The sequence below is a fragment of the Melanostigma gelatinosum genome (genome assembly GCF_949748355.1).
Source record: "Melanostigma gelatinosum genome assembly, chromosome: 7".
Lineage (NCBI taxonomy): Eukaryota > Metazoa > Chordata > Actinopteri > Perciformes > Zoarcidae > Melanostigma > Melanostigma gelatinosum.
In genome coordinates, this window is record NC_136640.1 from 212501 (window position 1) to 227655 (window position 15155).

Genomic DNA, 15155 nt, shown 5'->3' on the forward strand with positions numbered 1-15155 from the left:
TTCCTCCTCACTCCGTCCTCACTTCCTCCTCACTCCGTCCTCACTTCCTCCTCACTCCGTCCTCACTTCCTCCTCACTCCGTCCTCACTTCCTCCTCACTCCGTCCTCACTTCCTCCTCACTCCGTCCTCACTTCCTCCTCACTCCGTCCTCACTTCCTCCTCACTCCGTCCTCACTTCCTCCTCACTCCGTCCTCACTTCCTCCTCACTCCGTCCTCACTTCCTCCTCACTCCGTCCTCACTTCCTCCTCACTCCGTCCTCACTTCCTCCTCACTCCGTCCTCACTTCCTCCTCACTCCGTCCTCACTTCCTCCTCACTCCGTCCTCACTTCCTCCTCACTCCGTCCTCACTTCCTCCTCACTCCGTCCTCACTTCCTCCTCACTCCGTCCTCACTTCCTCCTCACTCCGTCCTCACTTCCTCCTCACTCCGTCCTCACTTCCTCCTCACTCCGTCCTCACTTCCTCCTCACTCCGTCCTCACTTCCTCCTCACTCCGTCCTCACTTCCTCCTCACTCCGTCCTCACTTCCTCCTCACTCCGTCCTCACTTCCTCCTCACTCCGTCCTCACTTCCTCCTCACTCCGTCCTCACTTCCTCCTCACTCCGTCCTCACTTCCTCCTCACTCCGTCCTCACTTCCTCCTCACTCCGTCCTCACTTCCTCCTCACTCCGTCCTCACTTCCTCCTCACTCCGTCCTCACTTCCTCCTCACTCCGTCCTCACTTCCTCCTCACTCCGTCCTCACTTCCTCCTCACTCCGTCCTCACTTCCTCCTCACTCCGTCCTCACTTCCTCCTCACTCCGTCCTCACTTCCTCCTCACTCCGTCCTCACTTCCTCCTCACTCCGTCCTCACTTCCTCCTCACTCCGTCCTCACTTCCTCCTCACTCCGTCCTCACTTCCTCCTCACTCCGTCCTCACTTCCTCCTCACTCCGTCCTCACTTCCTCCTCACTTCCTCCTCACTCCGTCCTCACTTCCGCCTCACTCAGTCCTCACTCCGCCTCACTCAGTCCTCACTCCGCCTCACTCAGTCCTCACTCCGCCTCACTCCGCCTCACTCAGTCCTCACTCCGCCTCACTCCGCCTCACTCAGTCCTCACTCCGCCTCACTCAGTCCTCACTCCGCCTCACTCAGTCCTCACTCCGCCTCACTCCGCCTCACTCAGTCCTCACTCCGCCTCACTCCGTCCTCACTCCGTCCTCACTCAGTCCTCACTCCGTCCTCACTCCGTCCTCACTCCGCCTCACTCAGTCCTCACTCCGCCTCACTCAGTCCTCACTCCGCCTCACTCAGTCCTCACTCCGCCTCACTCAGTCCTCACTCCGCCTCACTCAGTCCTCACTCCGCCTCACTCAGTCCTCACTCCGCCTCACTCAGTCCTCACTCCGCCTCACTCAGTCCTCACTCCGCCTCACTCAGTCCTCACTCCGCCTCACTCAGTCCTCACTCCGCCTCACTCAGTCCTCACTCCGCCTCACTCAGTCCTCACTCCGCCTCACTCAGTCCTCACTCCGCCTCACTCAGTCCTCACTCCGCCTCACTCAGTCCTCACTCCGCCTCACTCAGTCCTCACTCCGCCTCACTCAGTCCTCACTCCGCCTCACTCAGTCCTCACTCCGCCTCACTCAGTCCTCACTCCGCCTCACTCAGTCCTCACTCCGCCTCACTCAGTCCTCACTCCGCCTCACTCAGTCCTCACTCCGCCTCACTCAGTCCTCACTCCGCCTCACTCAGTCCTCACTCCGCCTCACTCAGTCCTCACTCCGCCTCACTCAGTCCTCACTCCGCCTCACTCCGTCCTCACTTCCGCCTCACTCAGTCCTCACTTCCGCCTCACTCAGTCCTCACTTCCGCCTCACTCAGTCCTCACTTCCGCCTCACTCAGTCCTCACTTCCGCCTCACTCAGTCCTCACTTCTGCCTCACTCAGTCCTCACTTCCGCCTCACTCAGTCCTCACTTCCGCCTCACTCCGTCCTCACTTCCACCTCACTCCGTCCTCACTTCCACCTCACTCCGTCCTCACTTCCACCTCACTCCGTCCTCACTTCCACCTCACTCTGTCCTCACTTCCACCTCACTCTGTCCTCACTTCCACCTCACTCTGTCCTCACTTCCACCTCACTCCGTCCTCACTTCCACCTCACTCCGTCCTCACTTCCACCTCACTCCATCCTCACTCCGTCCTCACTTCCACCTCACTCCGCCTCACTCCGTCCTCACTTCCGCCTCACTCCGTCCTCACTTCCGCCTCACTCCGCCCTCACTTCCACCTCACTCCGCCCTCACTTCCGCCCTCACTTTGTCCTCACTTCTGTCCCGTCCTCAGGTGGGCAGCATGCTGAGGACTCCTCGGTTCCCCGTGTGGATTTGTTGCATCAACAGTAGTTTCTCGTGTTGTTCAGTCTGAACCGCTCGCTTAGGGCTGGGCGATAAATCGATTTAATCGATTAATTCGAATGTGTGCTTTAAGGCGATGTGTTTTATTGAAAATCGAGAAAATCGCCCCCACCCCTCCCCCCCGTTGGGTTCCCGTAGTAGAGTGCGCGCGCATTGTTTACAAACTAAAACAATGGCGGCCAGCAGCTTCACTGCTGGCCGCCGCCACCTCACAACAACAACCCAGCATTTTGGAGACATTCACCAACTGTACTCCGCATGAGAAGAAGAGTGCCCGGTGGAAAGCCATCACGGATGCAGTCGCGATGTATATCGCAAAAGATATGGTGCCCATATACACCGTGGAAAAGCCGGGGTTTATTCACCGTCTCAAAGCTTTGGACCCCAGGTACGTGCTACCAAGCCGTAAACATTTTTCTGACGTTGCCTTGCCTCGGCTGTACAATAGTACACGCCAAAGGATCTCTGCGGAGCTGGAGGGGATGTCATTCTACTCCGCAACAACTGACCTGTGGTCCAGCAGGTTGACCCAGACACCGATCCACTTGACTGGTGGAAGCGTCACCAACTTAACTTTCCAAGGCTAAGTACTTTAGCAAAGAAATACCTCTCTGTGCCAGCTACAAGTGCCCCCTCTGAGAGGCTTTTCAGTGTGTGGGGGGGGGGGCATTGTTACATGCCACCGTGCATGCCTGAAGCCAGAGGTAGTAGACAGGCTTGTCTTCCTGGCAAAAAATATTTAGAAAAAACATGCACTACTGTTTAATACTGTTGGTTATGTTGTGAATGCACTTGATTTTGTTTACATGCACTTATTTACTGTGCAAAATATGTTATGTTGATGTTAGATCAGATGTTGCACTTTTGAAAATGTGAATGTTAAAGGGTCATATACATTTTATTTCATGCTGTGTTTGTATCAGTGTATTCAGTTAGAAAAGCTTACTGTAAAAAGTTACATTTGCACAGTTGTTTACAATGGAAGGCTACTATTTAATGCCATTTAATGTTATGTTTAATTTAATTTTATATTTAAATGATTCAGGCAAACAAAAGAGTGACCAAATACTTTTTGTATACTACAGGCACCTTTCTACAATGTTCAGGTTTTGTTTGCACTTTATTTTTATCAACCTACTTGGGAAAATCATCACAAAATAAAAGAAAAAATTGTTTTCAACAGCTTCTGTCATCTGCAAAAAATTTTGGGGGAAAAAAATCGATTTAAATCGTGAATCGGATTTTTTGTAAAAAAATCGGAGATTTTTTTTTTAGGCCATATCGCCCAGCCCTACGCTCGCTGCTCTCTGATTGGAGGATGGAGCACTTGTTCCACCTGTTCTGCTACAACGAATAGAGCTCCCAGAGGACCACGGCCAGACTGACTGTAGGTGAGGATGCGGTCCTACTGGGTCAGGGTCTCTTCTGGTGCCTGATGGGATCTGATCCACTCTCTGTTTGCAGATACTCACTCTCACCACTGGGAGGCGTCCTGCAGACGCTCGGACGGAGACCCGGAGACCAGGTTCCCCTCGCTGGAGATGACCATCAGGACCAAGTGGGACGGAGCCGCTATCGCCTGGAGTGGCACCGTCCCCTTCTACTGATAGACCTGATCCAGTCTGGGTCCCTCAGAACCACCTGGGGGGTCTGTAGAACCACCTGGGGGGTCTGTGAAGACCTGATTCACTGTGTTTATTAAAGAGTGGTCACCTGATCTCGAGTCCTGTGTTTCTTCATGAGACCTTTATACATTTAGGACAAAATAAATCAGAGACTATGTTTTAAGCAGGTCCAGGTCTTTATTTCGTGAAGTCATGAAGTCAAAGGAGGTCCTGTAAGGACTCCGTCGGATCTTTTGATCCGCAACGACTCACCTGCCTGGTGAAGAACAACATCTCAGTCTGTGGTAACAAACATGGGGCCCAGGGCCCAGCAGGGGTTCTGATACCGTCTAATAAAAGGTCCAGCTTCAGGTCTCTAAACCATCCCGCTCCACTGTAACGAAGTGTACAGGACTCGTCCGTCCGGCCCCGGCGAGCAGAGCAGGACGGTCTTCTTCACGTTGGACCCCAGACGAGCCACCGAGAGGAGGTCCAGCAGACCGACGGACTCGTTCTCAGAGAAACAGACGGCGATGAAGTGAGCGTGGAAACGAAGAGGGTCACCTGAGGATCAGACAGGAACCAGTGGGTTAACTAACCTGTTTCCAGTAGGTAGACTAACCTACTTAACGAACCTGGTTATTAGTGGGTGTGGTGGTGGGCGTGGGTGGCTCAGCTGTGGAGGGGGCGGAGTGTGGGAGTGGTTCGGGGAACGGTGCCAGTAAGGGACTTAATTAGGCGCAGCTGGAAGGGATCCTGATTGTCTCACTGACGGCTGTATTTAATCCCACAGTAGAGACTGAGGCGAGGGACGGACAGGACGGAAAGCTCCTGCGGCGTGTGCTCGGAGGCGAGGCAGGAGAGCACCCGGCCAGGCCCGTTAGGGTTTAAAACAATAAAGAACAATTGAAACCGTCATTCCACCGTGTGCTGGCATCATTGTGCTCCCCAGACCCACCGGGTAGCAGAGAACGTGCTACAGTGGGTTAACTACCCTGGTTATCAGTAGGTAGGTAGACTAACCTAGTTAACAGACCTGGTTATTAGTGGGTTAACTAACCTGGTTAGCAGCAGGTATACTAACCTGGATAGCAGCAGGTATACTAACCTAGTTGACGGACCTGGTTATTCGTGGGTTAACTAACCTGGTTAGCAGCAGGTAGACTAACCTGGTTAGCAGCAGGTAGACTAACCAAGTTAACAAACCTGGTTAGCAGCGGGTTAACTGACCTGGTTATCAGTAGGTTAGCTAACCTGGTTAGCAGCGGATTAAACAAGATATTTTATTGGCTGCTGGAGGAAACTGAAGGACCAATCAAGAGCTTCAGTTGGACATTTAAACCATAATTGGTTGGGTTCCTGGATGACCTGCTGAACCTTCAGAACAGAGAAATTAAAAGTCCACACTCACCTGGATAGACCAGGAAGTCTCCTCCAAATTTCCCCGCTGATGTCAGGTAGAAGCCCCGCCCTCTCAGGTCTCTGAACACCTGGTACCTGGCAGCGTCGCAGCTCAGCTCGTCCCGCCCTCTGATTGGCCGGCCGGCCCGCAGGACGGCCCGGGCCTCTGGACAGTAGGACAGACCCGCCCTCGCCGTGCTCAGCTGTACTGCCAGCGCCGAACAGGGGAAGGTAAAGCTCCGGTCCAGGGCCTCCAGCCGGCCTCGCAGGGCTCCGTCTAGGGCCCCAGCTACAGACTCTGAGGAGGCCAGGACCAGAACTGTTAGAGCAGACACACGGAGCCATGACGTCATGGTGACCGGTTCTCACCTGTGTGTGATGACGTCATGGCTCTCAGCAGTGCTGACTTTCTGTCTTCCAGAGCGAGGACGCTCTGCTCCTCATAGCTCCTCTGCTGGTCCTCCTGGTGCTGCTGTACCTGCAGATGAAGCTCCGCCCCTCTTCCATCCTGCTAACAACAACAAATCAAACTCACCTGAGGAGAACTCATCTGAGCAAACTTTCATTTGTTCAGATTAAGTTGAATCAAAACGTCGTTATATGTATGTATGCATCGATACCGACAGTACGAATATATATATTAGTGCTGGGCAAGTTAACGCATTATTATCGCATTAACGCATTGATTAACGCCGACAATTATTTTATCGCGCGCTAACGCATATTTTTTATTTTTTTATTTTTTTATTGAAAGACAAGAGACAATACATAGACATAACAACAAGAGGATGACAAGAACAGTGGGATAAAAGACAGCAAACATCCTATAGTTAGTTAGTTAGTTAGTTAGTGTGTGTATGTCCTTCAGCCTTTTGAGATTGAGAAAATAATAATAATAATTAAAAAACAACAAAAAAAAACAGGTACGTATTTTTTATTTATTATTATTGTAACAGACGGTCTCATGTTTATGGTTTTGCATTAGAGATGTGATGTCCCTTCAGGGTTGCCGTAGAGAAAAGGCTTCCGCTGCTCTGCCTGGAGACGACTGGACATCGCTGGTAAAGTCACAGACACTCACATGTCAGTGCAGCTACATGCTGACATTCACCGTAAACACATTCAAACGCACAGATCGGGAGCGAAGGACTTTGAAAGTTAGCGGAAACATTAACGTGAGACAACATCCGGTTTCTTCAGACCAACATCCGGTTTTCAGAATAAGATGCCAACAAAGTATGAATTATATTCACATTAAGTATGAAACATGCTGCCTGCATCTCGTGAGCCAAATGTTATTGCCCTTTTGTTCATATAGCATATAGCAGTACTTTAAAGTAAAAGTGCACAATACACTACTTTATAATTCATTGTTGAACTTTGCCATAACAATGAGATTAATCGCGATTAATCGCAAAAAAATCCATGCGATTAATCGCGATTAAATACGTTTGAATACTCACACAAGCTCACACGTGTGTGTGCAAGAACACACACACCCCATTTCAAAATAAAAGCCCCAAAGAGTGAATTCTAATTGAAATGCTTGTGATGAAGCCAGGCATTTAATAACCTCTGTTTATGTGTGTCAGACATTATGATTATGTCTCCTCTCCCCCACCCAGCACCACCCTTTCAAAATAAAAGCCCCATGGATTAACTGTATTTAAACAAGCTCAAAATTAGGCTTTTCTGTTAAAAAAATGAATGCTCTTACTAATACTGCGACAACTACTACTGCTGCTGCTAATATAGTATTACTACTTCAACTATAACTTTTGCTGTTGCTACTATTACTGCTACTACTGCTACCACCAATATTATTACTACCACTACTGCTATTACTACCACTACTACTATTACTTATACGACAACTGCTACTACTACTACTGCTATTCATGCTACTAAAAGTAGTAACACTACTACAGCTATTAGTACGACTGCTACTAGTACTACTACTACTGCTACAGCTTCTACTGCCATTACTATTACTACTACTACTGTGATATTAAATACTACGACCAATACTACAGCTGTTACTATGACTACTGATACTACGTCTTCTACTACTTCTTCTAATCACTAATACTTCTACTTCTAATAATACTTCTACTACAACTACAACTTCTACTACGACTACAAATATCACTACTACCAGTACTTATTATAATGCTAATACTTCTACGAATAATACTTATACTAAAACTTATACGACTACAAATATCACCACTGATGAATTTTTTTAAGCCACAGAAACTGTTCAAATATCAAAATGTTCAGCTCTTTCACGAGAGGTGTGATATGACTTTTCATATTTGTAATCTTTAAACTCTTTGAATTATTAAGGTTTTTGCAATTTGTTTTTAAATTGGATATCTATTTTCAGCAATGTTTTTGCAATTAATTTCAGTTTTCAGCATTCCAACGCATTTTCAGCAGGAAATGCTTTTTCTAGTTATGAATACTGATGTTAAATTAAGTTATGATGAGTTTTCACTGTTAATTTAACATCTCTATTACATGTTGATGCCTCCATGACCAAGTTAAGCAGATGAGACTGAGGACAGCTATGTAGAAGAAAAGATGTTCACTTTGTCTAACATGTAGCTTGACAGAGTTCTCATGTGTGTCCTGGTGTTCTCATGTCTCCTTACCTCCTCACCCCTCACTCCCTACCCTGGTGTTCTCATGTTTCCTTACCTCCTCACCCCTCACTCCCTACCCTGGTGTTCTCATGTTTCCTTACCTCCTCACCCCTCACTCCCTACCCTGGTGTTCTCATGTTTCCTTACCTCCTCATCCCTCACTCCCTACCCTGGTGTTCTCATGTTTCCTTACCTCCTCATCCCTCACTCCCTACCCTGGTGTTCTCATGTTTCCTTACCTCCTCATCCCTCACTCCCTACCCTGGTGTTCTCATGTTTCCTTACCTCCTCATCCCTCACTCCCTACCCTGGTGTTCTCATGTTTCCTTACCTCCTCATCTCTCACTCCCTACCCTGGTGTTCTCATGTTTCCTTACCTCCTCATCCCTCACTCCCTACCCTGGTGTTCTCATGTTTCCTTACCTCCTCATCCCTCACTCCCGTAACTGTCCGTGCTGGATCCGTCCCCGTTGTTTTAAAAAGCTAAATAAATGTTTAGCATGACGTCATGCAGCTAGCTAACCTGTCTGGTGTTCAGCTAGTACAGAAGCTTCATGTACTGCTTCCCTTTCCCGCGAGTCTGCTGTCTGAACGCGCAGCTATGGGCAAGATCGTTCTGGCCCCACGCTGAATCTATTTGAGGGCGCTGATTGGCTAAATTGTATGTCACTCATTTATATCTTGAATCAGCAATTGGCTAAACTGCTTCATAGACCCGCCTCTTTTGGGGCAAAACGATCAGGCCCCCCAAGCTGCACGTTCTCAGAGTGTCTACACACAGACGGAGAGCACGAGCAGGAAAAGCATATATTTTGCGCAGATATCACATTTTACACACATTACTGGGTACATTCCAAAGTTCAAAAACACAAATATTGACAATTTGTATAATTTATGATTATTATAATTTTTTTTTTTTGTGTGTGGCTCATGGTGGGGCCATGCCCCATGGCCCTCTATTGACCAGCCGCCACTGCAGTTACCCAGCCCTTGTATGGGATTATAGTCCCCTGGTGACATAGTTATGTAGATTTGTGTGTCGTCTGCATAATTATGATAACACACTTTGTTGTTTTCCATAATCTGAGCTAGTGGAAGCATGTAGATGTTGAACAGAAGAGGCCCCAGTATTGAACCTTGAGGAACACCACATGTCATTTTAGTCAGCTCTGATGTGTAATCAGCTACAGACACAAAGTATTCTCGGTCCTTCAAGTAGGATACAAACCAGTTAAGTGCTGTGCCAGAGAGTCCCACCCAGATGTTTAGTCTTTCTAGGAGTATGGCATGGTCGACCGTGTCGAATGCAGCACTGAGATCCAGTAACACTAAGACTGAACTTCTGCCATTGTCTATGTTTAAGTGGATGTCGTTGAAGACCTTAACAAGAGCAGTTTCAGTGCTGTGGTGCTGTCGAAAGCCTGACTGGAAAACATCAAAGCAGTTATTTACGGCCAAGAAGTCGGTCAGCTGTTGGAAAACCGCTTTTTCAATTATTTTACTTAAAAATGGGAGGTTTGATATTGGCCTATAATTTTTCATCGTTGCGGAGTCTAAACTAGCCTTCTTTAGGAGTGGTTTAATAACTGCAGTTTTTAGGGCTTGTGGGAAGACACCTGAGAGAAGGGATGTGTTTACAATATGTAAGAGATCAGTGGTCATGCAGTTTGAAATATTTTTGAAAAAGTGTGTTGGTAGAATATCCAAGCAGCAGGAGGATGACTTCAGATGTTGTATAATGTCTTCTAGGCTTCTACGGTCGACTGAATGAAATTGTGTCATGATATTTGAATGGATGTTATTCAGAGATCGGGACAACACATATCCTGTGGTTGGTGTGGAGGCACTGACTGCTTGTCTAATTTTCTGAATTTTGTCAGTAAAAAAGGAGGCAAATTGATTGCATGCCCAGGTGGATTGGAGCTCAGCAGCTACCGACACTGGAGGGTTTGTTAGCCTGTCGACGGTAGCAAATAAGGCGCGTGTATTGTTCTTGTTTTTGGTTATGATGTCAGAGAAGAATGACTGCCTTGCATTTCTAAGTTCCAAATTATAATTGCGAAGTCTCTCTTTATAGATGTCACAGTGAACCTGGAGATTAGTTTTTCACCACCTGCGCTCAGCTTTCCGACACTCTCGTTTCTCTATTCTGACCAGCGTAGCATTTCTCCAAGGAGATCTTTGCTTACCCGAGACAACCTTCACTTTAGTGGCTGCAATGGCATCAACAACATGTTTAACTTTAAAATTGAAGCCATCTACAAGCTCATTGACTGAGAGGCAAGAGAGGGCTGGTGTGGAGGAGAACTTGTGAATAAATAGTTCACTGGTGTTTTCAGAGATGTAACGCTTTGTCACAACCTTGGTTTGGACATTTGTGTGCAAGGAGATTGCACTCTCAAAGAAAACACAGAAATGATCAGAGAGTGCAACATCAGTCACAGCAACCTTGGAAATGTTTACACCTTTGGTGATGATTAGGTCCAGAGTGTACCCCCTGTTGTGGGTGGGTCCTATGTAGTGCATTTCAGAACAATTATTAAATTATAAAATAGATATAACTTTGTGATTCTTGCCTTTCGATTCTTGCAATCTGCCGTCCCTCCAGGAAGCGAGCAAGAATGATTGTAGCCGACCCCTCTCACCCTGGACATGAACTGTTTGTGCCCCTTCCATCTGGCAGGAGGCTGAGGTCCATCAGGACCAAGACCTCCACCAGGACTAAGACCTCCATCAGGGCCAAGACCTCCACCAGGACCAAGACCTCCACCAGGACCAAGACCCCCATCAGGACCAAGACCTCGATCAGGACCAAGACCTCACGCCACACGAACAGTTTCTTCCCGTCCAGTCGGGCTCATTAGCAGAGCCTGAGACCCCGACCGCCCCTCCCTACTGCTCCCCTGCACATCCCTTCATATTTAAATACACTTGTCACTTTTACATTACACTTGTTTACAGTCCTGTTATCTGTGTGTCATGCACTTTATTTTATATTCTTTTAAAAATTATATTGTAAATTTTAATGTTTCTATTTCTTGCACTGTTGATTGTTGTTTATTGTTCAATGTTATTGTCTAATGTTATGTACCACCTGCCATGACAAATTCCTTGTATGTTACATACATCGGCAATAACCGGTTCTGATTCAGATTCTGATTGAAGGCCCTGACGGCCCACCACCAATATACTGTGTGTGTGTGTGTGTGTGTGTGTGTGTGTATATATATATATATATATATATATACACACACACATATATAAAAATACATATACTGTATATGTACATATATATATATTAAAATACATATACTGTATATACTGTATGTGTATATAGTGTACTGGACCTTCATGTAAACTGCTTCCAACACTCTCAATTGAATGTACGTGATCATATTTAGCTGCTTGACTAACCTGGTAACCAGCAGCAGCTTGGCGTTCCCTCAGCAGCGTCTCCTCCTCCTCCAGCAGCAGCAGCGGTCGGCCCAGGCGGACGTTTTGTCGGGGGGTCCGGGGCAGTGAACCCAGCAGGGCCCCCACCAGACCCTGAGACCTCACGGTCCGCAGGTCCTCCAGCCGCCACAGCAGGGGGGCGGAGTCACACAGACTGACCCCCACAGCATGAGACGAGGGACGATCATCCATCACCACGATCTGAGGAGGACAGACAGGTGATGAGTAACAAGGATGAGACAGACAGGTGATGAGTAACAAGGATGAGACAGACAGGTGATGAGTAACAAGGATCAGACAGACAGGTGATGAGTAACAAGGATGAGACAGACAGGTGATCAATAACAAGGATCAGACAGACAGGTGATGAGTAACAAGGATGAGACAGACAGGTGATGAGTAACAAGGATCAGACAGACAGGTGATCAATAACAAGGATCAGGCAGACAGGTGATGAGTAACAAGGATGAGACAGACAGGTGATGAGTAACAAGGATGAGACAGACAGGTGATGAGTAACAAGGATCAGACAGACAGGTGATGAGTAACAAGGATGAGACAGACAGGTGATCAATAACAAGGATCAGGCAGACAGGTGATCAATAACAAGGATCAGACAGACAGGTGATGAGTAACAAGGATCAGACAGACAGGTGATGAGTAACAAGGATGAGACAGACAGGTGATGAGTAACAAGGATCAGACAGACAGGTGATGAGTAACAAGGATGAGACAGACAGGTGATGAGTAACAAGGATGAGACAGACAGGTGATGAGTAACAAGGATCAGACAGACAGGTGATCAATAACAAGGATCAGGCAGACAGGTGATGAGTAACAAGGATGAGACAGACAGGTGATGAGTAACAAGGATCAGACAGACAGGTGATGAGTAACAAGGATGAGACAGACAGGTGATCAGTAACAAGGATCAGACAGACAGGTGATGAGTAACAAGGATCAGACAGACAGGTGATCAATAACAAGGATCAGGCAGACAGGTGATGAGTAACAAGGATGAGACAGACAGGTGATGAGTAACAAGGATGAGACAGACAGGTGATGAGTAACAAGGATCAGACAGACAGGTGATGAGTAACAAGGATGAGACAGACAGGTGATCAATAACAAGGATCAGGCAGACAGGTGATCAATAACAAGGATCAGACAGACAGGTGATGAGTAACAAGGATCAGACAGACAGGTGATGAGTAACAAGGATGAGACAGACAGGTGATCAGTAACAAGGATCAGACAGACAGGTGATCAATAACAAGGATCAGGCAGACAGGTGATGAGTAACAAGGATGAGACAGACAGGTGATGAGTAACAAGGATGAGACAGACAGGTGATGAGTAACAAGGATGAGACAGACAGGTGATGAGTAACAAGGATGAGACAGACAGGTGATGAGTAACAAGGATCAGACAGACAGGTGATGAGTAACAAGGATCAGACAGACAGGTGATGAGTAACAAGGATCAGACAGACAGGTGATCAATAACAAGGATCAGGCAGACAGGTGATGAGTAACAAGGATGAGACAGACAGGTGATGAGTAACAAGGATGAGACAGACAGGTGATGAGTAACAAGGATGAGACAGACAGGTGATGAGTAACAAGGATGAGACAGACAGGTGATGAGTAACAAGGATCAGACAGACAGGTGATGAGTAACAAGGATGAGACAGACAGGTGATCAATAACAAGGATCAGGCAGACAGGTGATCAATAACAAGGATCAGACAGACAGGTGATGAGTAACAAGGATCAGACAGACAGGTGATGAGTAACAAGGATGAGACAGACAGGTGATGAGTAACAAGGATCAGACAGACAGGTGATCAATAACAAGGATCAGGCAGACAGGTGATCAATAACAAGGATCAGACAGACAGGTGATGAGTAACAAGGATCAGACAGACAGGTGATCAGTAACAAGGATCAGACAGACAGGTGATCAGTAACAAGGAATTTAACAAGGTTTGATAAGCCCACTTCAACAACCCCCCCCCCCCACCATCAAACAACCACCTACACCCCCTGCCTCCTCCTCAACTCTCCCAACCGACCCCCCACTGGCACTGAGGATCTGTGAAGAGGATGTGAGTCGGCGCTTCCACAGACAGAAGATCAGGAAGGCACCAGGTCCAGACGGTGTGTCCCCCTCCTGCCTGAAAGTCTGTGCTGACCAGCTGGCCCCCATCTTCACACAGACCTTCAACCGATCACTGGAGCTGTGTGAAGTCCTTCCTGCTTCAAACGCTCCACCATCATCCCGGTCCCCAAGAAACCCTCCATCACAGGATTACTGACTACAGGCCCGTCGCCCTGACGTCTGTGGTCGTGAAGTCTTTTGAGAGACTGGTGTTGACCCACCTGAAGAACATCACAGGACCCCTGCTGGACCCCCTGCAGTTTGCCTACCGTGCAAACAGGTCGGTGGATGATGCAGTCAACATGGGACTGCACTACATGCTGCAACACCTCGACTCCCCAGGGTCATATGAAGGGTTCTGTTTGTGGACTTCAGCTCCGCGTTCAACACCATCATCCCGGAGATACTCCACCCAAACTCTCCAGCTCACTGTGCAGCCTCCACCTGTCAGTGGATCACTAACCTCCTGACTGACAGGAAGCAGCAGGTGAGGCTGGGAAACACCACATCCAGCACCCGGACCATCAGCACTGGAACCCCCCAGGGATGTGGTCCAGCACCCGGACCATCAGCACTGGAACCCCCCAGGGATGTGGTCCAGCACCCGGACCATCAGCACTGGAACCCCCCAGGGATGTGGTCTAGCACCCGGACCATCAGCACTGGAACCCCCCAGGGATGTGGTCCAGCACCCGGACTTCACGCTGGAACCCCCCAGGGATGTGGTCCAGACCAGCCCCCGGACTATCAGCACTATGCGACCACAGACATGTATGAACACAGACACGTGTCCATGTTACCGACTGAGCTGATAAACTCGTCTCACACTTGGCGCAGAGCTTACTCGGCGATTTGCAGAGTTTGCAGCTTTGAACTGCGGCATTCACGAGGACAGCTACGTGTTCTCCTCCTGTGTTCAACAGCTGCTGTAATTACGACAACAACAGACGCATTCGGCTGAAGGTCGCCAGTTAACACGGTCCCTGGTTAAACCGTAACACCGGTTCGTAAACTCACCAGTTTACGCTGCTCCGAGTACACGTGTGTCCTCTCACGCGCCAGCTCACGTCACGCCGTAAACCGTCCCGGATGTACGTTTTTACGTGAACGATTTAAATTTCAACAAAGAAACAAACAAAGTAAGAAATAAAGAAAGAAGAGAAAGTAGAGAGAAACGAGGCTGATCTCACACACTCTACGACCCGGGAACAAGAACGAGCGCACCAAGTGAAGCCGACCAATAGGAACGCAGAGAGGTGTGACTGACAGCGGAATGAACCAATGAGAGAGCAGACAGAGAGCATGGAAGCTCTGTCCTGTTTACAAACTAAAGACATTTATTATGATCTTTGAACATTTAAAATTCATGTTTAAGAATAAAATATGAATCTTATTTTCATGTTTATTGTTTAGTTAATCAAATAGTCATCATTCAATTTATGATTTAAATCAAATACTTCCACTTCATATAAATATAAATAAATTATA

The 15155-nt window shown here is 47.8% G+C and overlaps 2 protein-coding genes across 3 annotated transcripts in view; one reads left to right on the plus strand and one right to left on the minus strand.

Moving 5' to 3' along the window:
- Positions 1 to 4011, plus strand: part of mindy4b (MINDY family member 4B) — a gene marked incomplete at both ends in the record, with an annotated part of 6599 nt that extends 2588 nt beyond the window's left edge. The window contains 4 exon segments of the mRNA XM_079271504.1: positions 2334 to 2388; positions 3697 to 3758; positions 3762 to 3795; positions 3869 to 4011. Of these exon segments, the coding sequence (XP_079127630.1) occupies positions 2334 to 2388; positions 3697 to 3758; positions 3762 to 3795; positions 3869 to 4011 (294 nt within the window).
- Positions 4012 to 4287: 276 nt separating this feature from the next.
- Positions 4288 to 14851, minus strand: tsen34 (TSEN34 tRNA splicing endonuclease subunit). Of its 2 annotated transcripts, none has more exons than XM_079271670.1 (5): positions 14685 to 14851; positions 11469 to 11708; positions 5779 to 5917; positions 5420 to 5707; positions 4288 to 4572 (listed from the first exon to the last, which is right to left on the minus strand). In XM_079271670.1, the coding sequence occupies exons 2-5, from the start codon at positions 11697 to 11699 to the stop codon at positions 4385 to 4387; spliced, it is 846 nt and encodes a 281-aa protein (XP_079127796.1). In that variant the 5' UTR covers positions 11700 to 11708; positions 14685 to 14851; the 3' UTR covers positions 4288 to 4384. The 2 variants fall into 2 exon arrangements, with proteins under 2 accessions (XP_079127796.1, XP_079127795.1); XM_079271669.1 differs by having other exon boundaries at positions 5779 to 5920.
- Between the last annotated feature and the right edge of the window lie 304 nt (positions 14852 to 15155).